The sequence below is a fragment of the Bos grunniens genome, chromosome 18 (assembly GCF_055505025.1).
Source record: "Bos grunniens cultivar Pamir isolate PY7600 chromosome 18, Bosgru_T2T1.0, whole genome shotgun sequence".
Classification (NCBI taxonomy): Eukaryota; Metazoa; Chordata; class Mammalia; order Artiodactyla; family Bovidae; genus Bos; species Bos grunniens.
In genome coordinates this window covers 56,483,712-56,511,467 of record NC_141182.1, presented here as the reverse complement: position 1 = coordinate 56,511,467, position 27,756 = coordinate 56,483,712, and the positions used below count along the sequence as shown (strand labels likewise).

At 52.8% G+C, this 27,756-nt stretch overlaps 1 protein-coding gene across 5 annotated transcripts; it reads right to left on the bottom strand.

Moving 5' to 3' along the window:
* Positions 1–1,067: 1,067 nt before the first annotated feature.
* MED25 (mediator complex subunit 25) lies at positions 1,068–23,413 on the bottom strand. 5 transcript variants are annotated; one of them, XM_086353695.1, is made up of 18 exons: positions 22,248–23,413; positions 22,109–22,154; positions 21,484–21,608; positions 15,971–16,069; positions 15,445–15,565; positions 15,081–15,243; positions 14,825–14,955; positions 14,525–14,612; positions 14,249–14,442; positions 13,713–13,841; positions 13,215–13,300; positions 13,083–13,140; positions 12,889–12,996; positions 10,540–10,728; positions 10,108–10,179; positions 9,770–9,988; positions 9,337–9,517; positions 1,068–1,926 (listed from the first exon to the last, which is right to left on the bottom strand). In XM_086353695.1, exons 1-18 carry the CDS (start codon positions 22,529–22,531, stop codon positions 1,853–1,855), a joined length of 2,367 nt encoding a protein of 788 aa, XP_086209821.1. In that variant the 5' UTR covers positions 22,532–23,413; the 3' UTR covers positions 1,068–1,852. The 5 variants fall into 5 exon arrangements, with proteins under 5 accessions (XP_086209821.1, XP_086209817.1, XP_086209818.1 ...); XM_086353691.1 differs by lacking the exon at positions 1,068–1,926 and adding an exon at positions 5,308–7,120; XM_086353694.1 differs by lacking the exon at positions 1,068–1,926 and adding an exon at positions 8,779–8,910.
* Positions 23,414–27,756: the final 4,343 nt, after the last annotated feature.

Here is a 27,756-nt window from a genome sequence, read left to right as displayed (position 1 = left end):
AGACTTACTTGGTGGCACAGTGGATGGGAGTCCTCCTGCCAATGCAGGGGACACGGGTTTGATCCCTGTTCGGGCAAGATTTCACAATGCCGCAGAACAACTGAGCCCGTGCACCACAACTACCGAGGCTGCGTGCTGCAACAACTGAAGCCCACACCTACGGCCCGTGTTCTGCAGCGAGAAGCCACCGCAGTGAGAAGCCCGTGCACCGCAACGAAGAGCAGCCCCCGCTCACCGCAACTAAAGAAAGCCCGCACAAAGCAATGAAGACCCAGTGCAGCCGAAAATGAATAGAAATACAAAAGAAAATGTTTTTGTAAAAAAAGACTCCAATGGCTTCCGAGTGCCCTTAGAATTAACTACAAACTCTTCCTCTAAGGCCCCACATGGTGGGACCCCTGCTGCTGTCTCTAGACTGATCTCTTCTGCGTTCCACCTAGTTGATGCCTTCTCATACTTCAGATCCCATCAGGACAATGTCTTGGTATGAACCCCTAGGATTTTGTATAAGCATGGAGAAAGGTGTGCCAGGGTCCACTCCAGCATGAGCAAATGGCAACATTTCAGAGTGAGAAGTGAAAACACAGGGTGAAATTCTATTAGTAATTACTGTAACTAGTCCAATACAGCTCTCTGAAACCATCTAGCTTACCCAGTTTGCCGATTTGGAAGACATGGTTCATCGTATCTGTAAAATCTGCCCAGCCTAGCTGGCTACTATTATGACGAAGCAATTCTGCTCCCAACTGTTAAGCTGTACACTTCCTGAGGAGTAGCTGTCTGTTACCAAACTTGTTTACGCCAGTTAAGCCTCAGTTAATAACTTCACTCTATCAAATGAATCAAATATTCAAAGAGTTGTTTGTATGCAAAGCGTGTTGCCTGCATTGGAAAGAATAAAAGTGAGCTGCCTTAAAAAAATGCTGCCAGATCAATTGCAAGCAAAGTAACTGTAAATGATTAAACGGAAAAGCTCATAAAAACCTAGGAAAGTCCACCCTTCAGTTTGCTTAGTAAGTGTCTTTAGGTTCTCCTGTCACTTTTTAAAAAGAATTGGAAATGATAAATTACTTTTTATGGTTTATGGGTGCAGTTTATACAAGCATGTGACACAGAATGAGAACTGGGAGGCTGACTGGTTGTCAGAGCTGGTACCTGCCTGTAAAACTTAATTTAAAAATATATCATTCTTGGAGAAACTTCCCTGATGTGGTTAAGACTCTGGGCTTACACTGCAGGGGGTGTAGGTTCAACCCCTGGTTGGGGAACTAACATCCTGCATGCTGTGTGCGGTGCAGCCAAAAATATAAAATTTTTTTAAAAAATAAATCATCCTTGAAAAAGCAATAATAATAATAAATGTCTTAGCTCACTGAACCCTTACACACTAGGCCATGAGGGTGACCACCTTATTACCTCATTCTGCAGATGGGGAAACCAACAGTCCACAGCTGCCCCCCACACCCACTGTTTGAACACTCCCACATTGGAAAAACTCAGACTTCACCCATCTCCAAGCCCAGAGGGCTTTCTCCTTGCCTTCAGAAGCAAGGTGCCTTGAGATGGCTGTGTCCTGCCCAGCCTCTTCGATTGCAGTATCATTCACACTGGTGAACTGGCAAGAAATGAGTTGGTACAATCACTGACATGCCACATATTTTTTGGAGGGGGCAGTTTGGTCACAGTTTAAAATGGGCACCCTGCTAAAAAATAAAAATAAAATGGGCACCCCAAAAGACCAGAAACATTCTACATAACCAGTAAGAGACCGACTGAGAAAATGATGGCATTCCTTGGGGGAGTACTATGCAGCCATACAAATGGATAAGAGACTTCCCTGATGGTCCAGAGGTTAAGACCCCGTGCTTCCAACACAGCAGGTGTAGGTTTGATCCCTGGTCCAGGAGTTATTAAGATCCCGCATACCTTGCAGCCAAAAAACCAAAACATAAAACAGAAGCAATATTGTAACAAATTCAATAAAGACTTTAAAAATGGTCCATTAAAAAAAAAAAAGGATATAAGGTTTTTTGCCCTGGTATAACCTGCAAGATACATTGTCAGATAAAGTAATCTACAGAATAAGGCAGAGCAAGTTCTAGAGACCTTCTGTAGCACAAAGCACCTGTGATTACTGACACTCTACCATGCACTGACATTTAAGAGCGTAGGTCTGCTGAAGTGTCCTTACCACACACACGTAACACAGAGAAGACCAAAGGGACACAGGAAAACTTGTGGAGGCGATGAGTGCCTGCTACCTTGTCTGCAATGATTCTTTCACAAGTGTATGTGCATATCCAAACTCAATCATACCTCCATCAAGCTGCTTATAAAAGTATAAAGTAAGCTGCCACTGGCCAGAAGAGCCAGAAAACAAATATACTTGTTTGCTTCTACCTGCTAGTCCAGATCATCAAAGAACACACAAGAAATCGGTTGCTAGTCTCCAGAGAGGGCTGGGAGAGGCCGTGCATTGGGTTGATTTGGAGGCCTCTAAAAGTGTGAACCACAGGAGGCTTTATTATGCAAAAAATAAGTTGAATTTTTTTATAAGTGAAGTAAATAAAAATAGAATCGGCATACACCTCAATTTGGAAATTCTCCACTTGGAAATATATCACACAGGAATCCCTGAACAGGAACTCCCCTGGCTGTCCAGTGATTAACACAGCTCACTTCCACTGCAGGGGGTACACGGTTGATCCCTGGTCAGAGAATTAAGATCCTGCACGCCCCAGGGTGTGGCCAAAAAGAAAAAAAGGAATGCCTATACAAATGAAGGGGAAGAGATACATGTTCATGCTGATTCTCTGAAACTTTTTTTATAATAGTGGAAAAGTATACAGCTACCCAGCTGCCGCGAAGAATGTGGCAGAGCCTCAAAGACAGCCCCCTGTGACCCCACCTCCTAGTATTATAATCCTTTTATTGTCCTCTCAGCCTCACTGTGCGCTTGACCTAGCAACTGTTCTAATGAACGGAATACAGCAAAAGTGATAGGCTATCACTTCCACTCTTGGGTTACTGTGAGAAAAAACTGTGCCTCCCAACTTGGGTGTCCTGTGAAAAGGACTGCAAGGTGAGGGACCGAGCGAGACCTCCAGCCAGGAGCAAACAAGATCCCGCCCCCAGGCATGTGAATGAGCTTGGAAGCGGGCCCTCCCCCAGTGGAGCCTTCAGATGAGACCGCAGCCCCAGCTTGACTGCCACCTCGAGAGATCTTGAGCCAGAAGCACCAGCTAAGCTGGGCCTCGATTCCTGATGCGGAGAAACTGTGAGACAGTAAATGCTATTGTTTTAAGCCCTGGAATGGTTACATCAACAGGCAGTTTATGCAGACTGGATGGTCTGTGGGATTGGAATGCGTCCACTTAATGGACCAGGGGAAGCAACCATTTACTAAAAGCACACAGAGTTACTTGTAGTGAATGATGTGGACAAATGGCCATGATTCAAGCGAGGTGGGGAGGGGGAGGCAAGATCAAGAGCGTATAGAAACTGACCTCGTTTACATAAAACATTTAAGAAGCTATCAATGTGTGTCTACAACCGTAAGCATATAAACCCAAACACCAAACTGATAAACCTGCCTCTGAGGAATATTTCACTTTTTGTTCTACACTTCAGTAGTTTTTTTTCATCTTTATGAAACTAGATTCCTATGTAACTCAATAGAATTTTAAGGTTAATTTTCTTAAAAGCCCAAACTGATGGGAAAATATTAGTGAGTTTTATGTACCTTTAGACAAACATGTTTTTTAGAGGGTGTCATTTTTCTCATAAAATTTCTTCACAGAGGTAGGAGGTGGGCAGTCTCTCACCCAAGACAGATATCTAACCATTAACAAATCAGTGATCTAGCTTTTTTTTTTAATTATGTTCTCCCACTTTTGCCAGATCTGTTCCTGTGCAAGAATTCTCATCAGTTTCCCAGTCTTGCTTCCAGTCCTACATGCCTGGCCCCAAAAACAAACTGGTCAGAAATGAAATGTTTCTAACCAGTCACTCACCCAAATTACAACCGTCATGGATGCCCTGGTGGTTCTGACAAAGTAGCATGCATGCAGTTCTGCCCTCTAGGAGCATATTTTGACCAGTGATGGCAACCGTGGCTAACGGCAGCTCTCCTTCGAGGGCTCAATCCTGCAGAAATCACTTCTAGCCACATGGGGTCAGAGATTCAGAGAGGCACGGGGACCTGCCTAAAGCCGCACAACCCATTGGTACAGAAGCTGGAGTCTCAACCCTGATGTTTAAGGCCTGTACTACTACACTGCAGCAGCTTTAACAATACCTCATGCTCAGAGAAAAACTTTCTGGAAAGATTGCTCTCTCAGTGTTGGCTGGTTCTGAGAGGCTGTTGTCTACACCTGGGCTGTGAAATGTGGAGGTGAGTGCTGCGTGGGTAGATCTCCTCTCTCTGGGCACGCTGTAACCCAGGGCTTCCTTCTCATCTGGGGTACAGTACGGGGTGATGACACGGGGACAGTCCCTTCAGTTCATCTAACTGGGTGCTGAGGTCTGGGGCCTCCAGTGACTGGGAACAGCCACTGGTTTGTTTGATCAATCTGTCCCAGGAGGACTCGAGCAGTGTCTGTTTGCGCCCATGGGGCAATGTCCACCCTGTGGGAAGAGCATAGCCTGCATCCTGCTAGTCCTCTTCCCTTTTGATGGCTTTGGACACAAGTCGGTCACTCTCTCCTTGAAAACACTTGTCTTCCAGAACACACCTGCCTGCTCCTCCTGTCTCCCAGCCCTTGCCCAGCCCTCACAGGTGGGTCCTCCTCTGGCCTCTGGCCTTGTCCTTGCGTCTTCTTCTTCCAGAGGTCGCAAAATGGCAGCCCGGCGGCCTCCTGAGACCCACCAGCGGATTTTGTTTGGTCCTCACAGTGTGTTTTTTTTTTTTTTTTGGTTTTAATTTGAATGCCGTGAGGTGGGGCAAGCACTCCCCAAGTTCGCCACAGTCCCCGTCAATCCCTGTCGTCTTACACCCGCCTGTGTCACCCATTTCCATCACCTGCCTGGCCCCTGGAGCCATCTGAGCTTTCGAGAACCCCTGCGACACACGCCGCCTGGGACACGTGGCCCGCTTTCCCTCCTTCGACCTCGTCTGTGTCAGAGTTGCCGAGGGAGCTTGCGCTTGATGCTGAAGCCCAGCCTCCCTCCCTCCCCCGATGGAGTATTCGCTTCGACCGTTCTAGAAGACTCTAGGGCAGGGATCGTAAACTCAAATGCCTGCAGGAGCCAGGTGGGCCACATAAATGAGTGAACTCGCCAGGTATAAGAAAAGTCGACGGCCAGAAATATAATCAAATGGAATCTTTACTGAACGCTGGTGAATGCATGGAACATAATACAAACAGGTATGGTACTGGAGTTTATCTTTCAAATCCAAATTGAAAAAATACAAATTGAAAAATAGAAATATTTAATTACTAAATTTTTTTTGTTTTCTCTTTCGTAATTCTTCTGCTCCCTGGACTATGAAGCCGGGGGGTGGGCCTCATCCATGCCACCCCCAGATGTCAAGGGCGGGACTGGTGGCTGAGAACTCAACCTGGACTCCTGAAGCTGGGGGCAGCATTGAACTTGATTCAGTTGTGTAACGGAAAATGGCTGCTCACAAGCGTGGGCGCTTCCAGACATGGAGATTCAGGCGACTGCTGGAGAGTGGTGAGGGCTGTCTTCCGAGGGAGCCCACTGGGCGACCGGCAGCCCACTGCCCTGGAGATCAGCGGCTAGTATTTGCGGTCCGCACTCACATGATCGACAGCAACCAAGAAAAGCAAATGGGGCAGTGTTCGTTCGTTTTCATCAAGTCTGGACGCCGGGAGCCTTGGGGCAGTTTGGTCTTTAGCCCCACGAGTTGAGTGGACGCTGTCCAGGCCATGCCCTTTATTTCTGGAGACCACCTGCAGCCACGGAAAGGGAGTCAGAATACTCCCTGCCAACGGCATCCCCATTTCTGCCTGGACTGGGTGAACATGATCATACATTCAAGTAGCTATTTGTGAATGTCCTTGGGAGAAAAACAATGTTCAGAAGGGTAGGAACTTTGACCCAAAGTCTCTGACTGACCTTCTCAGGGGGACCAAGGTATGGCTGCTGGCTCACCTGAAATGAGCTAAGCTGATGGACTGCAACAGTTCAGACTGCTTCCACATGTCACATGACAAGGTCGCAGAGCTTCTATAAAACACACTGGGGTCAAGTTCATCACCAGCCTGCCATGGTTAAGGTACAAAACCCTGTCACAGGTGCCGTGTCGTGTGTTCCACTGACCTCTCACGGCAAGGTCGGGGCCTGGTAATTGATGCGATGACCTGACTTGAGTCTCTGGCAATGACGCCCCCTCAGATTGAGGTAACCCGCCTACGTCCCCAGGGACACAGATGTCTTTCATCACCACCGCAGTCTGTAGCTGTGCTTAGGTGTAGACCAGCTTTCATGAAAAGTGTGTATTTCTCTTGACACACAGAAAACAAGTCACTTCCCAAGGTCGGGCCTGCCTTGGCACCATGTCACAGCTTTGTTCAGTCACATCGAGATTCTCCATGCCACAAATAAATAAAGCTAACTGGGTGGTGATAGTTCATGAGCAGCGATAGTAAAGGCCACGACTGATCTGACTCGGTCAAGCAACTGGACGTGTCGATCTTCAGATTTCTCTTCCCCTCCCGCGAGACGTGGATGCCTGCTGGACCCAAACGACGGTCCAAGCAGACGGGGGTTTCTGTTCGGGGGGCGTCTCTTCAGCTCCCTTATAAACTGGATGTCCGTGGGCTGGAACGCCTGGGTGATTTGTGTCACGTGATTCTGGAGCCTCGAGCGGCAGCCACGCCACTGCTTCCGTCGGCTTTCCGAAACCGGCCCTACTGACACTTGAGGCCCTTCTTCAGCTCATTGAGAATCGCGTCTCGTGTCTGCTCTGTGTACTGGTCGAAGCTCTTACTGTGCTTGGATTCATAGTGACGTTTCAGGTTGTATTCTTTCAACACAGACACGATTTTTTTGCATATTAAGCACGTAGGCATGCTCTTCACCTCCACAAAGAAATAGGCTCGCTCCCATTTCTCTCGAAACACGTGGCCCTCTCGTTCTCTCTTTCGTTTTGCCACTTTTGGTAGAGACATGGGTACAAGAAAGATTTCACTGTCTCCGAATACTACCCCGGGGACACCAACCGTGCCAGCCCCGTGCCAAAGGCGACAGCCTTCTGCCTCATGGTGGGGGAGTCAGGAGGGAGTGGTGGGGACTGTGGCGAACCAGAGAGCACACGCCCCATGGAGAGGGACGGCTCCAGCCCGTTGTTTGCTGGGCGGGAGGGTGGACCCAGGGGAGCCAGATCTTCTGACTTGTCAAGAGAAGACAAGACTACAGATTTTGTGTGTGTGTGTGTGGGTGTTTGAGAGAGAGAATCATCCTGATTTTTACAACTAACTCGTTAGGGAAAAAAATGCCACATAGCCTAACACAGGGAAGGCCAAACAAAACTCATCTGTAGAGTGGCCCAGGGGCCACCAGATTGCAACCTCTCTCCTGGGAGGGGGTCTGGGCATCTGATACTAACAGGCATCTCAAACAATGCGGACGCTGGGGGTCCACCTCTAGACCACACTCTGAGCATCACTGCTCTGGGTTCGGTCTGACAACAGACAACCAAGTCTCTGCTCACAGGCCAAAGCAGCTGGCCCTTGGATGTCTCCCTAAGGACAGCCTCAGGCCCGTTGCCTCATTACACCCAAACCTGTATCTCCTCCTTAGATCCCCGCCGTGTCTCCCATCACCAGGATGGCCCCACTGTCCACTCTGTCCAAAGCCCCAGAAGCCTGGTCTCTGCCTGCTCTCTCCACACGAGACCTCTTCTGTTCCTGTGTCTTCAACCACCAAGCACACACGCTGCCGCTAAAGACACACCCCGGGCTCCCAGCGTGGCCTCTGTCCCTCAGATGTCCCGGACCATCAGCGATCACCACTGGCTCCTTCTCCCGGCTCCTGCCTCAGGAAGGCCCACCGTCTACCAGCACCCAGGCCAGGTCCTGGGGACCACCCTGGACCCCACCCTACACCCACAACTTTTTCCACATGGGCACACCAGTTTCTGGCCTCACCCCTCCTGCCCCCCAACTCTGGCTGCTCCTCTGGCCTCTCCCTCCCCAGGAACATTGCCCTCGGCTCCTCCCTGCCTATCTTGCCCCATCACATCCCGCAGCCCACAAGGGGCTGACACCCAACCGACCCAGGCCTGGCCCTAGGGCCTGGCCTCCTGCAGCCCTTCCGTACGCCCTGGACAAGCCTCCAGCTGCTCAGTTTGGAATCTGAGCTCCCTCCCCACCTCTCCAGGCCCTCCTTCCCCCGCAAAGGCTCGTGCTCCCAGAGGCCTCTGCTGACTTGTCCTCTGACCATCCCAAGCTTCCTCCTGCCCCACACTTTCCTTTCTGTCATCTCAGCACCTAGACTGTCACCACCTTCCTTCACTGCCTCACTGACTGCTGCTCACAGACCCCACCTGCCTGGCTGGCTCACAGGCCTCCTCTGGGCCCGCCTGGTACCCTCTCTACCTCCATGGGCACTCGTGGTCCTAGGACCTCTGCCTACAGCCTCCTCACCTCCCGGAAGCCAGGCTGCACCAGATGGCCTGACTCACTGCGGAGGCCCCGGCCTCACCAGCCCGGGGCCTTGGGGGCATCTGCTGAAGCGAGAACAAGGGCAGAGGTGTCTCCCCCCATCTCCTCCTGCCCAGTCCTGGGGGATGTCAGTGACGGGAGCCGGGGCGTGTGTTAAAAGGAACTTTATTGGGTGTCGGGGTTCAGATGAGGTCCATGAGGATGTCGTCCTCCATGACGCTGGGCTGCAGGCCCGGCTGGGGGACCGGGCCCCGGGGCCCCCCGCTGAGCAGCATCTGACCTGGGGGGCAGTGGGAAGGGACTGCATCTCCCGGTAGTCCCTGGGGCCCGGGAGGGCCCTGGGCCTGAGTCCTCCCTCCGCCTCTGGAGGCCCGAGGCACGGGGGGGTCGAGGGAGCCCCGGGGGGACCCCAGGGGCACCTCCTGACCCCACATGGCCACGGGCCGTCCACCTCCTGTGAGCCTGTGGGGGCCCATCCCCAGCACAACTCTCCGGCCCTGAGACTTTCCCAGCAACCCCAGAGGACACAGAGGCGGGGAGCCGGGGGGAGAGCACCTGCTGCCTTGGCTCTCGGTGCCCTGGGCTGTACCTCCCGGGGGCCCATGGAGCCCCCATGAGCCACAAAGGCCCAGGACTTCACTTCCCAGAAGTCACGGGACACTGGGACACTCAGCCCAGGCCCCGGGCCTCCCCCAAACCCCCTTACCTGGCAGTGAAGCCCTCGGGGGAAGCTGAGCAGGCCAGGACTGGGCTGGCGGCGGGTGCAGGAGAGGGGGCCCCAGCTGGGGCTGCCCCAGGCCCTGATGCGGTGGGGGCAGCAGCGCAGGGGCCCCTGGTGGCTGGAGGTGGTGGAGGGAGGCCTGAGGAGGGGGCACCCCAGTCTGGGGCTGGGGGGGGGCAGAGAAAGTGGCTCAGAAGCCCTGGCGGAGAGCCCCCACCTGCCCCACTCCCTGGTGGAGCCTGTGGTCTTCCTTCAAAGGAATCTCGGCAGAAGCCCACGTAGGACATGTGGGGAATGGCCAGGCCGACCTCCAATCACCCACTCCCATCAAACCAACCTCCCGCCTCCACGAGGAAGGGAATCCGACTGTCAAGCCAAGAACCCCCGGCTCCCATATGACCCCCTCCCCAAATCTCACCGGGGGCGGGTTGAGGAGGAGGCTCCGCAGTTGGGGGTTGGCCCCAGGGTTCTGGGGCCGGAGGAGGGGTCCAGGAGGGGGCGGGCCGGGGGCTGCTCCAGGAGGGCCTTGCGGGGCGCCTGGAGGGGCCGGGGCAGCACCCTGGGGCTGGGGCTGCCCGGCGGCTGCAGAGGCCCCCACAGTACCCTGAGGCTGGGGCTGCGGTGGGCGGAGCTGGAGCTGACGGGAAGAGACACGGGTGAGGGATGGAGCCCCCAGACCCCTCCACCTCTTCAGCGAGATCAGAATCACAGTGTCCTCTACACACACCCCCACCCCCTCCGCGGCCCTGTCCTCACCAGGTTCTGCGAGGGTCTTGCTTGGTCCTCCAGAATGGGACCCAGCCCAGGGGGCGCCTGCTGGGCACCCATCTGTGTGGGGAGAGAGGGAGCAGGTCAGTGGCTGGGCGGGGAATCCCCATGCTGCGGAGAGTCTGCACCCTGAACGGGACCCTGTCAGGAGCTGGGAACGTTTTCCTGGGCAGGGGGCGGGGTTGTCTAGGATGTAAACTTTATGCCCCTAAAGAGGGGACTGTGTCTTAGAAATTCACTAAGAATACTCTTTATAAAGGAAAGAAAGATTGCAGGGAAACATGGGGGGAGACTGAACTTGGCGGAGGAGGACGTGCCCAACACTGGAGCCCCAGGAGGGCCCCAGGGGTCCTGCCGTGAGAGCTGGGACCCAGGAGGGCAGCACAGGCCCCAGGGCGGGGGAGCCGCGGGGTCGCTCACCCCACGCTGCTGCTCCAGCTTCTGCTGCTGGACTTGCTTGTGGTTGGTGATGACCTGCCGGATGCCGTTGACGAAGCCACTCTGGTCGTAGGGGATGAGGCCCATGAAGATCTTCTTCTTGGACGAGTACAGCAGCATGAGCACGCGCACCTCGCACGGGGCCGTGTGGGGGAAGTGCACGCAGCCCGCCTGCGGGAGGGGATCAGAGCCATCACGCCCTGCAGGAGGGGGCAGCCCACCTCTCTGGGTTTTAGAAGCTTCTAGAAACCGCACAGGCCAGGCGTGGCCAGCTTTCTGCTCTGAAAGGTGGAGGAGGGTCCAGGTTTGGCTTGAGGCTGCTCCAGAGAGCTGGGTGCCCGAAGGAACAGGGTGCAGCTGGGACTGCTGCTAATGGCTGGATGGAGAGCAGAGGAAGCCCCCTCCAATCCTGCCCCCCTCAAAGGGCTCACAGCTGACAGGGAGGGAATTCAACATAGAGCTGACATGGGAAGTGCGTGCTCAGTGGTGGTGGCAGACACCCTGACGGACCAGGGATCCGAGAGGCCCCTGGGGTGCCACACCGCCTCAACCTCAGCGTCTGCAGTGAAACTCACGGGAGGTGGTGCTCACACCTCAAGGGACAGACCCGGGTATCATGTCCACTGTCCTGCACTGGGTGTATACACAGGAAGTGCCCAGGGAACGCTAGTGAACATGAAGCGAGGCCGTAACACGCAAGGCTTCTGGGAGAGGGGCTCTTAGTGGAGGAGGGGCTGATGAGCTTACGGAACCGGTGGAACCTCGGCCAAGCCAGTCTCGCTTTCTCAGGCGAGGCAGACCCTGATAGCTGCTTAACATCTGCCCCTCTCCCTGTGTGGAGAACCCCAATTCTGTTTGGGTAGCAGCACGTCTGGGCCCCAGGGCACTCATTGGTGCCTGCTCCCCCACGGTCTCCTCTGTCCCTACGGGGGGATCAGGGGCCCGGGTCTGGCCCAAGATGTGAAAGGAAGCCTGCTTGGTGTGGGAACGTGTTTTCCTAAAGAAGGGGAAATACAGGCTGATAACACACCTCCTTTTTGCCCTCCTACATTAAGTCAGACAGGACTCCTTGAGCTTCAGGAACCATCTCACAGTCACGAGAGAGAAACAAGGGAGCCCCAGAGATCCTGGCCCTGACGTCAAGGGGCTACAGACCTAGCCCTGAGAGTGCCCTCCTCTGGGCATCCTGTTACACATCACAAGTGAACGCCTGCTTGTATCCGGCTCTCAGAACCCAGATGCCACGCTGTGAGGGAGCCCGAGCCACACGGGGAGGCCACATGGAGGCACTCGGAAGACCAGGCGCAGCTGAACCCCAGCTGATGGGCAGCACCATGAGAGGGGACCATCTTGATTTCCAGCCCAGACGAGCTTTCAGATGAGCACAGTCTTAGCTGCTATCTGATGGCAACCCCATCAAAGACCCCAAGCAAGACTAGCCCAGCTGAGCCCAGCGGACCCACACAGGACTGCGAGAAACAGTAAATTGCTGGTCCAAGCCTTCACCCCAAGCATCTATCTGTTCTAAAAAACCTGCCGGCTGGGTGTGCTGTTACTTGCTGTTGGAGGCATTCTTAACTCTCAGGATTGCCTTCTTTGGAGAATTTTCCTCAAGGTACCATGAGATAACCTATGAGGAGTCCCCTCTCCTGAAAAAGAGCTAGGTTCACAGAATGGACTCAGTAACTGGTTCTGGTCCTATTTAGAGACCCTCCCTTAGTGCTATGAGCTGAATGGTGTCCTCCAAAAACACGTTGAAGTTCCAGACCGTGGCACGTGGGAACGGGACCTTATTGAGAATAGGGTGCTTGCGGAGGTAACAAGTTAGGATGAGGTCATTCGAGTGGGCCCCAATCCAAATGACAGGTGTCCCCATAAGCAGGCACACACACCAGGAAGAGACCACCACGTGAGGACACATGGAGAGAGGACGGCCACATGACGACAAGAACAGGAGACAGGAGCAGGCTGTCTAAAGCCAAGCCCGCCTGGGGCTGCCACCCGCAGGAGGCAAGGAGGGGTCTTCCCCCAGAGCCTTGAGAGCGCGCAGCCCTGCCGACGCCCTGATTTCGATCATGTTTCTCTCTTTCAGGAGCGCGAGAGAATGCACTTCTGTTGCTCTTGGCCCCAGGAAGCTGTGACACCCTGCAAACCCGTCAGAGCCAAGAGCTTTCTCCGATGGCTCCTGTCATACCCTGCCATGGTTTTAAAGTGAAAGAAACCTCAATCTGGGGCAGACTTTAGGAGCCCAGCATCACAAAGGCAGCCCCACCATCAAAAACAGCTCCCTGGGCCCAAGACAGGAAGCCACTGCCTGGCCACCCAACTCACGAAGCCATTGCCCATGATGCGGTAGAGGCCTTTGAGAGAGTCCAGGTCCTTGTTGGTGAAGTGGAACTGGACCATCCTCGAGTTCCGGAACAAAGGGCCCAGGGTGGTCTGCGGGAGACACCCAGGTCAGCGGGCGTGCGGAGGCAAGGACAGAGGCAGGAGGGGTGGGAGGTCACCCGCCACCGGCCACTCACCAGCAGCTGCTGGGGGATGAGCTGCATGATCAGCTTCTGGGGCCACTGCTCCGTTTTCCTGGGGTGACACCAGGAGAAGCGTCAGGAGACGCACATCCCAGCTCGCCACCCACCACACCCCTGGCAACCTACAGGTTCTCGCCGTGATTCACGTAGACCTGACAAGGCAGTGACCGGGTCAGCTTGGTGTTGGCGTCCACAGAGGCGGGTTTGGGTTTCTAAGGGGGAAGGAAAGGTGTATCTGGGTGAAAAGGGCCCTGAGCCACCATTTCTTTGACCTCTCCGCCCTTCCCGGGGAGCCCCAAAAGCTCAGGATAACCCCCCAGTTTAAGGCCCACAAGCCCTGGGCCCCTTCATCAGACCACCAACCCTGCAATCCTCCAGCCTTCAAATTCCACGAATGTGGGCCTCTTCCTCCTGCCCTCAAACCCTACCACCCACTGTCCCCTCCATGCCACGATCTCCTGGGTCCTCCCCGGACCGAGAAGCTGAGACTTCTCTTAACCCTGAACTCTGGGCTACCCATCCCAAGCTTCCTCGGGACTATCCTGAGGACGACAAATCCTATGACCCCACGGGCACTGGTCCAGCCCTGCAGCACACCAGGGTTGGCCCAACAGAGCCGCTCACCTCCTGCCACTCAAGGACCCCACTCCAGGCTAGGAGTTTGTTGGAGACTGACTGCTGCCCGCCAAGGGCTGGGGCCCCGAGCTGGGCCGGGGAAGGGCCACTCACCCCGCCTGGGGCCACGGTGCCCGCCTGGCAGAGGGGAAAGAGAAGGAAAAGCCACAGGGCAGGATCAGATCATCTCCTGGGAGGGGCTGTCCTGAGAGGACCAGGTCAACAGGCAGAAGAGGACAAAGGTCCCTTCCTGTGTTTCCCCAGGCCCAGAACGCCACTGGGCCGCACCTGGGGCCACAGATGCTCTAATCCTGGAGGATTCAGGTTCTCTCAAAGACCCTGGACTCCCAGGACCCTTTGGACTCCTCGGAACAGTCTTCACCCACCCGCTTCTGCCCCCAGAATTAGTCTCAGCCTCGCCTGAAGCACAGGCTCTGTGAGCTCCCAAGGACCCCAAACAATAAGACCCATGTGCCCTCGGGCCCTCTTCAGGAAGGCCGACCTCTCCTCCCTGCACTGTTGGCGGCCAGGAGGCAGGCACCTACCATGGACGGTGCCCCGGGCTGTGCAGGGGGCGCCAGGCCCGGGCCTGGAGCCACAGTGGAGACCAGGCTGGGCTGGGAAGCAGGAGGTGGCTTGGGGGCACCGGGGGGCCCTGGGGGCAGCTGGGTGGCCTGGGTCTGGCTGTAGGGGGGACCCACTCCTGGAGTGGCTTGCTGAAGAGGGTTGATAGGCGAGACTGTGGGAGAGACCAAGGGAAGCGGTGTGGGTGGGGGTGCGGAGACCTGGCTGCCCAAACCCACGTCCCTGCTGGTACTCACAGCGAGGGCCCAGCCCCGCCTTCTGGTTCTTGGCTGCCTCCACGGCGTTCTGGGCAGCCACCTGAGCTGCACTCAGATTCCCAGGGACCTGGTGACAGAGGGGAAGAGCTGCTGAGGACCATCCTGCCCAGCTCCAAAATCCTAAGAGGACGTGACTCCTAGCCTGAAGAGTCCCACCCTCCAGTGTCTCAGGGGAGACTCCCCTATCCAAGACTTAACAATTCCAACCAGGTCTCTGCCAAGGGGCCAGGGCTTCCGCCAAGCCCTAGGAGCACGTCCCTCCCCTGGCAACATCCATACCTGGTACTGCTGGGGGACCGGTGGCAGAGGCTGCTGGGGGGCTGTTGAGAGTGTGGCGCCTGCGGGTGCGGCTGGAGGCAGGGGTACAGGTTGCTTGGGCTGGAGGGGGCCTGGGGCTGAGCCACCCCCAACTGAGCGCCGAGGATGATCGGTAGAGCCCATTAAGGAGGGGATTGAGAGACACGAAGCACATCTGAGTGAGAGGGAGCTGGGGAGGACACCCCCAACCCTGCCCCCCACCAGCCCCCAGGCTCACCGGGCAGCACAAGCCCCCGCACCAGCACCATGTGCCGTGGGTCCTGGCTCACGTCTGCTGGCGGCTGCAGGGGCTCCAGCATGGCTGGAGGAGCCGCCTTCTCGAACAGCAGCCTCAGGGCAGGCAGCTTCCGGGGGGACACAATGGAGAAGTAGATTCCTCGCTGAACAAGAGGGGACAAGCAGTCAGGACGAAGCCACGGGGCCAAGTTCCCACCAAGCTCTGGGACAGAAGACCCAAGACCTAGAGTAGCTGCCCTGGGCGATTCTGGGTTGTAGGTCTCCCAATAGGAGCCAATGGCATCTGTGCCCATCCTGAGACCCAGGCTGGCAGCCCCCTCCTCCCTCAGGTCAGGAGTCGTCACCTCTCCGATCTTCTGCACCAGAGTCTCCGTCGTGCACCCCGAGTACGTGGTGCTCTCGACAGCAGGCAGCAGGTACGGGGGCGAGTTGCAGATAAGGAGGCAGACTCGGTGTGTCTGGCCGCTACCGGAGACAAGCAAAGGTGAGGAGAGGGTGGCAGCAGGGACCCCAAGAAAAGACCCGAGCCAGCAGCAGCAGTGACCAAGTCCTCCACCCCACTGGAAGTCAGGAGTAGGGACCCATTTCCCAACTGAGAATGCTGAGGCCCAGAGAGCCTCCTGAGTCACTGGAAGTCACCCAGCCACAGGGAAGGCAGGAGGCACACTCCGAGCCAGCTCCCCTTTCGGATGAGGACTCCGAGACAGGGAGTGGGCCAGGGGATACCTCCTGCCTCCTGGCTCCCAGCGCCCAGGACAGACAGCCCACCCAACGCCCCACAGGGAGGCTGGGGGTGGAGCCTGTGACCCACCAAGCGGGCTACGGGCCAGGTGGACAGATGGGTGCGGGCCCCACACCGGGCACACTCACATCTGCTCCCGCATCTTCTTGAAGTCGTCGAACAGCTGCAGGGCCGTGCTGAGGCCTTCGGCAATGAGGCTGCAGCTCTCACCACCCCCGCCCATGAACCTGCAGGGGGCAAGGGGTCAGCGCCTGGGGTGCCCAGGGCCACCACCCGCCAGCCCCCAGGCCACCAGGGAGGGGCCCACACTTGGGCCAACCCTCTCCGCAGTCTGTGCCCCTCAGGATGGGGACACTCAAGAGTGCCCTGCCCTAGCCCCAGTGGGCAGGGGCTGTTTGTCATCTCCTGAGAGGGAGTCCCTCTGGCAAAAGGCCCCATGAGAGCACAGAACAGAGAAAGGACCCGGGACACTAAGCCCAGGAGCCTACGCTGAGGCCCAGTCCCCATGCGCCTGCCCCACGCTGGGTCGTCTGCCCGGCCTTCCCCTACCTTCCCAGCCTGCTGTGGGGCCTCCTCTGCCCTCCCACCTTTAGGGGTGAAACTGCATCCTTCAAAAACGTATGTTGAAGTCCTGATCCCCCCACTACCACAGGAGGCAACTGGATTCGGAAACAGGGTCTTTACAGAGGTGAACAGGCCATGATGAGGTCGGCAGGGTGGCCTGAACCCAATATGACCAGTGTCCTTAGAAGGCGAACGGGGAAGCAGAGACAGACACGCTCAGAGGAAAGGGAACATGGATGTGATGAGAGAGGGGGCGGGACACCACGTGGAGATCAGAGGGACACCGCACAGGCCAAGGAACGTCTGGGGCAACCGGAAGCTGGAAGAGGCAAGGAAGGACGACCCTCCCCTACATGCTCCAGAGGGAGCATGGCACCCCACCACCCCACGTCGGCTCACGCTCCTGGACCCAGACTGAGGGGCGGTAACCTGCTGTGGCTGTAAGCCACCTTGTTTCCAGTACTTTGCTCCAGCAGCCCCAGGAAACTATGACACACAGACTTGGTCTCTCCTCCACCTGATCCACAGAGGGGTCACCGGTGTCCGTCCCTGTGGGGTTGGTGGCAGGCCTCTGCCAGATGGCAGCTGCTACCACCATGACTCTCTGGGTCACACGGTGGCAAGGCTGACCCTTTGCCACGAGGGACATCTGTGCAGACTGGGCCCTGTGGCTCTGGACCATGGCCCCCGTGTCTGTGTCTGCACCTGTCTCCCCCACCAGGCATGGATGAGGTCTGGACTGTTCTTGTCCCAGCCACACACGCCCCGCCCCCGCAGTATGGCACAGGGGAGGGCTTGGAACTGTGTGTTACATAAACAAACAGCTTCAAATCCAACCTTGGTCATCAAGAACAGAGCCAAGCCTGCCCCGCCCTGGGCCCTGCCCACCTTCCCGCTCCATCGCTCCCTGGGTGCCTCCGAGAAGGTCTTGGATGCCCCTGGAGTCTGTCATCCGCCACACACCCAGGTCTCTGCCTGTGTTATCCACCCGAAGACCACATAACGCCACCCACTCTGGCCCAGGAAACCCTGCATACCTATTCCAACTCCCAGCCCCGTGTCATCCTCCTCCAGGAAGCCTTCCCCACCTGCCACATGAATCACCCTTGATCACATGTCCCCCAATACTGTGACTGTCACACTTCCTCCTACAGCCCCAAGAAAGCGCAGCCCTCAGTGAGACCTCAGCCGGCTCTATGATGTGCCCGAGGACACACAGGCTCCGGGAAGTGCCTTCTGAATAAGTGAGCCCCCAACGCGTGGCCCGTCCGTGCTCTACCTGGATTCTTCCCCAGTGTAGATTTCGGTCTTCTGCCCCCACACTCAGGGAGCTCAGCCTACACCACTCCCCCTCCCCGCCACCCACTCCCCAGACCTCCTCCTCCTCCTCCTCACCATCGAGACTCTGGTTTGCACAGGAATTTTAATGCCACAGAGCTGGGGCAGAGGCCGATGAATCAACCAATCCTGGATCCACCCTACTGCCAACTGCCTGTGCTAGAAGAAATCAAGCCATCTTCCCGGCCGGGCTAAGGGTAGGAGTGAGGGGTAGGGGGAGAGACAGGAAGCAGCTGCTGCAGGCATGCAGGGTCTTCTCTTAAGAGGGATGAAAATGTTCCAGAACTACACAGAAAAGACGGCTGCACAACATTTTAAATGTACTAAATGCCACTGACTTGTCCACTTCAAATTGACTGCTTGTGTTATGGGAATTTCACCTTAATTTCTAAAAAAAATAATAATTTAAAGGAAAGTGAGATTGACCACTCTGAGACCCTAGAGTTTGTTTTTTTTCAATGAATATTAAACATAAGCCATCTGTTACCAACTCAAAAAAAGACACAAAACAAATATTTTGTCTAGAGAAAAACTTAAAACTGGGGAGCAGGAAAAAAAAATATATGGCCAGTTAGAAGTAGGTTTTTAAATATTAAAAAATTTCAAATAAATCCCTCAGATTAGAAACAGAAAGTGAAACAAAAATGAAAGTATGCTGGGAGATACAGGTGGGATCTGACTCACTGCTTCCTTATCCTCACACCCCACCCCTGAGGTCATGCCCCTGAGTCCTTGTCACTCACTTTCACAGGCTAAGGGGCCCCTCCTCTGGAGCCCCCCAGAGGGACTAGTCAAAATGAATGAATGTGAACCGCAGCCAGCCCTGACCAATGACTGCCACAGCCTGTCACCCCTAGGAAACACCAGTTCCTTAGGGCCAGAACCCTGCTTGCCTTCTGCCCCCTCAGTGCCTGAAACAATCTGCTCCACAGGTTGTCTGTTGAATGAATGAACACACAAACCAGTGAATGAATGAAGGCACACACGCACTGTCACAATGCTGTGGGGAAGTCACCTGGGCTGTCCCTTCTGATGCTGGGTCACTAGCTGTCGGGGGTGGGGGAACCGCCTCGCTTACATTTCAGACAGGAAATGTAACATCAGAAACGAATCTCCTCAAAGCAAGGACTTTCCAAAAATCACACTGCCTGCTTTGTACTGTAAGTGATGGATGTTCCAGGAGAAGATAAGATTTCTCCATGTGAACAAAACTTGCTGACTTTCTTTGTGACTCTGTTACAGACTTCCCCAGAACGTCACAGAAACTGAATTTAGATGGTTACATAGGGCCTGATAAAACAGTAATGACTCTGAATATTCAATAATGGCTTAAAATGTTTATCGGCTGATTGGGAGGATTCTGGTGAGCAGGCAGCACATAAAGCTTTCTTTTTTGGTTAAACAGGCAGTGTATTCGAAGCTGGTTAAGGGAGAGGGTGGATATGGGATGGAAGTGTTCAGAATATATTTCCCTCTTATCTTCCTAGTGCCCTTGACATTTTAAACAAGGGGGTTTCACTATTTCTCCTGACACCCACCAAAAGGTTCACTTTCCTGGTGATTCTCTTCCTTACAGCTTTCACTCGTTTATTTATTCAGCAAAGGTCTCCCATCTCAGGCAAACAGCAGGAGAAACACCCAAGGCCTGGACATTCACAGTCCAGAGGTGTGAAGCTGCAACAGGGAAACACCTGAGAGCAATGGGGGCGGAGGAGAGAGCAACTGACCGCTTGCCGGAATCAGGGAAAGGACGTTTGCGTTGGCTCTTGATGTTTAAATAGGCGTTTACCAGGGAGAACCAGAGTATCAGGTACATTCTGGACATTCGTTCATTCACTCGTTCTACAAAGTTTTCCTTAGGGCTCTTTCATGCCAGGCCCTGTGCTGGGTACTAGAGACTTGAGGGAAATCAGACTTGGACTTGAACCTCAAGGAGCCCCCATTCCACATCATTCAAGTCTCACCACAATCTGTTCCAGAGGTTTTCGACTGGGGCGGATTCTGTCCCCAAAGGGACATATGACAATGTCTGGAGACGTCTTTGTTTTTATTGTTTATCACACTGGGGACGGAGGGGACCACTGGCATTTGGGGGGTAGGAGCCGGGGATGCTACCGAACTCCTTACAACACACAGGAATGCCCCCCACCCCTCCACAACATACATACAATAATCATCTGGCCCAAAGGGTCAACAGTGCTGAGGTTGAGAAACCCCGCTCTGCCCTGACCATGAATTCTAACAACCGTAAGGGGGGAAAGTGAACGTGCAGCGCCTGGTCTAGCACATGAAGCCTGGAACAAACCAAGTGTTCAACAAACATTTGCTGCAGGGGCGAATGAAGATAACGGCAGCCCACGAATCCGTGTTGTTTAATGGACTCTGACCAGACCCTGAGCTGAACACAGTATGAAGATTAGCTTCTGTGACCCGCCTCTGAGTGCCGCCATGGACTACCGTTATCCCTCTGCAGACCAAGAAACCAAAACACAAAAGAACAGCAAAAGCTAAGGGAGCACTTAATCATGTCAGGCACTGTTTTCAACAGTCATCAACTCGTTTGATTCCCAAAGTTCCCTACAGTGTCACCAGAACTAGATCTGCGATGAGCGCCATCTCCTGGTATTCATGCCCCCTCCAACACTGAACACAACTGACCTGGATACTAAACAGAATGTGACACAAATGATGGTGTGTGATTTCTAAGATTTGATTATAAAAAGCTCTGTGGCCTCCTTTTGCTCTTTCTGTTGGATTGCTCAGGCTGAGGAAGGCCAGCTGCCATGTTGGGAGGACACTCAAGCAGCCCCATCGAGAGATGTCTTAGGAATAACAGCTAGCAAGGAACTGAGGCCTCTAGCCAACAGCCACAGGGTTAGCCACCTTGGAAATGGATCCCTTGGTCCCGATCAAACAGTCGGATGACTGTGGTCCCAGCTCACCGTGACTGAAATCCCACAAGAGACAGTGAGTGAGAACCATCCATCAAAGCCATCCCTGAATTCCTTACTTAAGGAAACCAGGCACTAAAAAAGTTTTTTTCTTTTTTTTTGGCTGTGCCCCTCAGCATGTGGGATCTTAGTTTCCCCACCAAGGATCGGATCCATGTCCCGTGCAGTGGAAGCACAGAGTCCCAACTGCTGGACTGTCAAAGAATTTCCAAGTCAGTAAGCTTTAATCTGTTTTTCCAACACTGGATAAGTAACAGGATGACTGTAAGTACTATTACCGTTCCCCTTTAAGAGATAAGTTCTATTAGACACAGAGGACAGGGACTCGTGGGTCTGGGAGTCCTGTTGTGGTAGAGCTGAAAAGTGGCCCCAGGCTGTCTGCATCTGCAGTGTCAACTATCAAAATTTACTCCAAAGCACAGAGGCTTAGCCCCAGCCCTCTTGCACTCAAGCTTCAATGCCCCTGGTATGAAAAAAAAGGACTAGAGTAGACAAGAGAAGCAACAGACAGAAAGGGGAAGAATACATGAGGAGTAGGACAGGGGTGCTGGACTTCCCCAGGCTTCCTTGAGCAGGAAATTCTTTCTACTTCCAAGCCAGACAACACCAGCTGAGCATACAGAACTGACCATTTAAGTGACCTAGGGACAAAACCACAACCCCCATCGCAGCCCTTTTTAGCAACCAATGTGAGGGGCTGGATCCGGCAGCTCAAATCCAGGCCACCATTCCTCTGCGGTCCCTCCCAGGTTCCCCCAACCCTTCCCGAAGCCAAGAAAAGAGCTCACTTAATGCCATCGAGCCAGGTGACAAACTCATAGGCGCTGCTGGTGGGAGCGTGACATTGTACGTAGGACTCTGGAGCGCAGTCCACCGTGTTGAACACCACGAGGCTGTACTGGGTGCCCCCATACTGGGAGGGGAGGACAGAAGAACTTTTCATCTGGGACCCAGTTTCTTTTTCCCTCAGGGGAGTCGGAGCTCCCAGCCCCTACTCCCTCGGACCCAGGGGTCCGGACCCCGGTACTCCCACCTCAGACCCAGGACCCGAGCCCTTCCCGCCTCGGACCCAAGACCTGAGCCTCCTCCCCTCTCGGACCCAGAAGTCCAGACCGCAGCCCATCCTCCCTCGGACCCAGGACCCGAACCCCATTTTCCTGGAAACCAGAGACCAGATCCCAGCTCCTCCCCGCTCGGACCCGCAAATCCTGACCCCAGCCCCTCGGACCCAGAACCCGAGCTTCCTCCTCCTCGGACCCAGGAGTCCAAACCCCAGCCCCTCCCGCCGCCGACCCCGGAGTCCGGACCCGAGCCCCTCCCATCTCGGGCCCAGGGTCCAGGTACCGCCCCTTCCTCCCGCAGACCCAGTCCAGACTCCCATCTTCCCTCCAACTCGAGAGTTCCAAGACTCACGTCTCCCCCGAAGTCCGTCTCGGCAGGAGGGCCGCCATTAAAATACCTGTGAGGGTCGGAAGTGAAAGGTCGGGGTGAGGAGAGAGACTGGAAAACTAAACTCGGAGGGCGGGGCTGGGGCCGCGGAAACGGCACTCACTCTATGGCCGGGAGCAGGTAGTGCTTGCGGAGCCCCTCGAAGTAGGGCCCCAGATTGGCCGTGCCCTCAATTACAAACACCACGTCAGCCACGAGGCCCCCGGCGCGGGCCGGGCCCTCCGACCCGGGGACCATGCCCCGCGCCGCAGATGCCGCCGTCGCCGCCACCACCGCTGCCGCCGCCGCCGCCGCCTCAGACACCACGGGTTGAGCGGAAGTGCGCCTGCGCCGCGCGCGCCCCCGCGCAGGACCGCCTCTCGGCGCTGGCGGCGCGCTCGCGGCCATGTTTGTGCGGGGCGCCCAGAGCGGGTGGGTTTATCTCCATCCTCCTTCGCACCCAGTGTGTGCAAGACTCAAAAAAGACCTAGAGAACTCCTTCGGGGACCAGAGGTGGAAGCTTGAATTATTGGCAGAACTTTCGAGGGCGAAATATACCGAAAGCGGCGCGTCAGAGGCCATTTTTGAGGGGGGCGACCTTTCCAACACCGGTTTCAATGGAAGGGCCAGGCGACCTGGTTGCTATGCAACGCATACGCTGCCCTTGTTTTCCTAAAAAGACAGATTAGGTTTCTAGTTAAGTTCTTTCTGGTTCTTGGGGGATGGGGGTGGGTGGGTCGTGTGAAGGGTCCAATCACAACGTCTGAAACGGGGTTACTAGGCAACGCTTTAAGGCGGCAATCAACTCAGAAGGGAGTGCAGCTGTTTTTTCCCCACTAAAAGAAGCCGAACTCTAACCCAAGAGGAAGTTGCTAAGCAACACCTGATAGTTGTTTTCTGGGAGAAGAGCCAGAAACTGGCCTAGGACATAAATACATTCCAGGTGGATTAAAAATGTAAATATAACAAATGAAACCATAACACTGTATAATCCTGAAGACTGGGGAAAAAAGAGTTTCTTATCATTACAGCAAAGCCAGAGGACGGAAAATATTAAACTGTTTGTCCGCAGAAGACTTCATAAACCAAGCTGAAAACGATACGGTAAACTGCGGAAGTCACTGTAACATATGTGTCGACAGAAATGTACTACCCAAATACGTATTACTGATCAATAAAAACTTAGGAAAGCAGAAATGCTTTTTTTTTTTTTAATTGGGGAGAAAACTAAGCAGGTTTTTCCCATACGCAAAAAAATATTAAAGTCGCTCATATGCACAAGTTAATAAGTGCTAACACAGAGTCCAGTGATATGTCATTTTATCTTTGTCATGTTAAGGTTGGAAAAATAAGTTCATGAGGGTGGGAAGGTTTGGGTGAAATGAGCAGGCTCAGACGTGATCTAGTGGAGATGGAAACCAAAACAGCTTGCTCCAATGCAGTTTGTCAATGTATTTCAAGGTAAAAGGGTGCATTGCTTTGCACTCAGCAGTATCACCATTTTGTCACATGTACTTTATTGATCCCTTTCTTTTATTTTCTTTGCTGAACGCTTGTAAAGCAAATCCCAACATCGTATCATTTTACCTCTGCCTGCTAGATAGGCATCTCCAAAAAGTTGCAGGTAACCACTATGCCATTAACACCTCCAACAAAATTCTTATTTCTTGGTATTGTCAAACACTTAAATCCATAATCAAATTTTCCCAGTTCTTGCAAAATGTCTTTTTACAGTTTTATTTGCATCAAGATCCAACAATGACTGAACCTGTGTTTAGACATCTTAAAATTCCTTTAAATCTAAAGTAGATCCCTTCTTTTGTATGCTAGCGTAATTAAATTTTAATAAAATCATAAGGAAGATAAAAGTAAACTGGAGAAAGGCAAAATGATCAACAGGTATGGAGCTTGAAATGGCACCTAAAATGCCCTCCTAACCGTAAGGAAACTTTCCTTTAGATAAGCTGAATGCATAATTGGTTCTGTTAACTGAGTTTAAACTGTTACCATGGTTACCATCAATGGATTACGAATGGTAAAACAATGAGATACTTTAGCTTGGACTTCAGCTTCTGGCATTGATAATTAGATGATATGACATTGTTTTTGCAACATTGGTGGTTTCATAAGAGGTATGGGTAGTTTTCAAGGATCTTACCTCCCCCAGAGAGGAAACAGAAATCGACAACAACAAAAAAAGATGGGGTTGGAAAAGAAATTCCAGAGGTGCTCATTGTCATTACCAAGAACCTGAAGGCAGCTGTGATGTGAAAAACTTGGTGTAGTTCTTCAGCTAAGCAATGGCCTTCCACAGCAGCTGATCTAATTCTGGGATAGTCTTCGAGCCTCTTACACAGAGTGAAGTAAATCAGAAAGAGAAAAACAAATATATTAATGCAAATATATGGAATCTGGAAAAATGGTACTGATGAAATCTAGTAGAGGGACTTGTGGACACAGCAGGGGAAGGTGAGGGTGGGACGAACTAAGAAAGTAGCATTGACATATCTACACAGTCATGTGTAAAATTGTGGGAAGTTGCTAAATAACACACGGAGCCCAGCCTGACACTCTGCAATGACCTGGAGGGTGAATCCTCCCTAGAGGACTCCGATCAATAGCACAAAGACCACAGCTGCAGAGACAAGGATTGAATTTAGAATTCACAGAAACAAAAATTAACGGGATGTTGCCCCACTCCCACCCCCAGGATTCAGGTACAGGAATTGTCAGGTTCATAAAGTACCACAATATGCAAAATAATAGAAATAAAGGACACTATTTTAGTTACCTTGGGCTGTGTAACAAATTACCCCAAAACTTAGTGGCATGAAACAACAACATTGTTACTTTCAAGTTCCTGTAGATCAGGAATTTAGATGTGGCTTAGCCGGGTCTGTGCTTCAGAGTTTCTTACAGGCTATAATCAAAGGGTCAGCAAGGGCTGGAATCATCTCAAGGCAAGACTAGAAAGGACCTGCTCCCGTGCTCATTCTTGTCATTGTTGGCAGGGTTCAGTTCCTCCCAGGCTATTGACTAGAGGTTCCATGTGTTACTGACTAGGGTCCTTGGACTTTTTAATTAATAGAAATTGATAAGAGACCAAATGAGAAATTCAGGCAAGGCTTTATTGGGACTCTCCCACGGACTCTTAGCATGAGGGAGAGAAAAGAAGAACAAGAAACAGGCACCCCTGCTTGCTTGTGAGGGGAAACAGGCTGGTTCTTTAAATGAGGCGAGGGTGGGGAGGGGTTGGGCTAGAAAGGTGGCTTAGGTGGTCTGCCCACCCCTTGGTGGTGCTGTGTGCAGGAATTGGGCACAGTACCCTGCTTTTGCTCCTGGAGCCTCAGAAGTGGCAACTGGTTTGTGGCCTTTTTGTATCTTATTGAACATTAATTAGGGCTCAGCAGTTAAAAAAAAAAAAAAAACTGCTTTCAATGCAGGAGCTGCAGGAGATGTAGGTTCAATCCCTGGTGGGGAAGATCCTTTGGAGGAGAGCATGCAACCCACTTCAGTGTTCTTGCCTGGAGAATCCCATGGACAGAGGAGCCTGGTGGGCTACAGTCCATGGGGTTGCAAAGAGTCGGACACGAAGCGACTTTGCACATATGTACATAATTTTCCCCAACTGCATGCATGCAGTTATTTTTAGTCTCATAGTTTCTTTGTATTCTCTTGCTCAAGGAGATGTCTGTCTTAAGTGCAAGCACTCTAGTAAAGGTTGCCAAGTTTCAGGTCCCAGCCTGACTCACAAGGACCTCTTTTTGGGTAAGTCACAACACAGCGTTGGCTGCATCAGAGTGAACAAGAGAGGGCAAGAGAGAGAATACAAAGAAGGATGGAAGTTGCCACTTTATAACCTAATCTCAGAAGTGACATCCCACCACTTTTGCCAAGTTCTTTTTTTATTATTTATTTGGCTTTGCCGGTTCTTAGTTGTGGCACATGAAATGTTTAGCTGCAGCATGTGAACGCTTAGTGACAGGATAAGGGGTCTAGTTCCCTGTGCGTGCCATGTGCATGCTCAGTCCCTTTAGTTGTGTCCGATTCTTTGCGACCCCATGGACTATAGCCCGCCAGGCTCCTCCGTCCATGGGATTCTCCAGGCAATATACTGGAGTGGGTGGCCATTTCCAGGGATGAAACCCAGGAGCCCCCTGCATGGGGACTGTGGAATCTTGGCCCTGGACCACCAGGGAAGTCCCATATCCAGGTAATTGTCTGTGTCTCTAATTCCAAAGTCCCGATCTATCACTCCCCTGGCTGTTCGTTTTCATCCTTTGTAATATCCTTTATAATAAACCAACAGTAGTGAGTAAAATGTTTCCGTGGGTTCTGTGAACCCTAAGAGCAAATTATTGAACATGAGAATGAAATAGTGTACAAGCCCTGTGTCCTTGTCTTTTGAAGTAAAATGCTGACCCAAAAGTTAATGATTTGGAAATATGAAGATGTAGAAACAAAGAATAGCTGTTGAATTGGGGAAATGGTAACAATTTAGACTATGATTCTGCCACACAGCAGAAATGCTGAAATCCCAGTTCCCTGAAAGATATAGATAAAGGCCTGACACACATTCCTAAGTTGTTTTTTACAGGAAGCAGACCCGCTCCAGATGAAAACTGCTGACCACAAAAATGTAGACCCTAGACTGGTTGAAACCAGAAAATTGATGATGCTTGAAACTTCACCTAAATGCCAACCAATCCGAGAATGGTCCACGAGCTGATCATGCCCTGCTCCCTGAACACTGTGATACTCCTCACTGCCCGCTCCAGAGTGGGTCACAGTCTTTAGGACATCAGCCCACTTGGTCCCTTTTGCCTGGCAAAGAAATAAAAGCTACTCTTCTCTACTCCACCCAAAACTCTTATCTCCACGTTTCTATTCAGCACCAGTGAACAGAGGCCAAGTTAGGGCAATAAGAAGAGGGGGTCATGGGGATCCTTGTTATATGTAGGCCACTCAGACCGAAGTGTGGGTAACCTGGGGACCCACTACTTCTAATTGGTGTGTGAAGTGGCTGTAGTCTTGTGGATCCGAGACCTTAAGGATGTGAGTGTGTGTGTGTGTGTGTGTGTGTGTGTGTGTAACTCTAGGTGGTTGGTGTCAGAATTTAACTGGCTTATAAGACAGTCTGTGTCCACAGAAAACTGGGGAACTGCTTGGTGTGAAAAGCCTGCACATTTGGTATTAGAAATATTGTGAGTAGAGAGTTTTCCAGTAGGAAATCCTCTAGGAAGCAGGAAAATTTTCAGCTATCCCTGGAAAGTGATCTGAAATGCAAGAAGGAACAGGGAGGGCAAAATGAATCATAAACATACAATTACAATTGCCTGAATAAAATAAGAAAAAATATTCAATGAAGGCATTAAAAAAGTCAAGTTGAATGCTAGCGACACTAGTTGCTTACTCTGGAGGGAGTTTAATGGAATTAACTTGTCACATTCTTTGTAGTTTTTGAGAGACGGTTTAAAAATCTTTAACCTTTTGCTGAATTAAATGTGATGGCAAAATTTCAAAAATTAATAAAAGAGAATTAATGTATAAATTTGAAACCAGAAGAAAGAGGACAAAATGGATCGAGGAAACAAATCCAGTAAAAGAAAGGAGGAAAAAAAGCATGGAAAAGG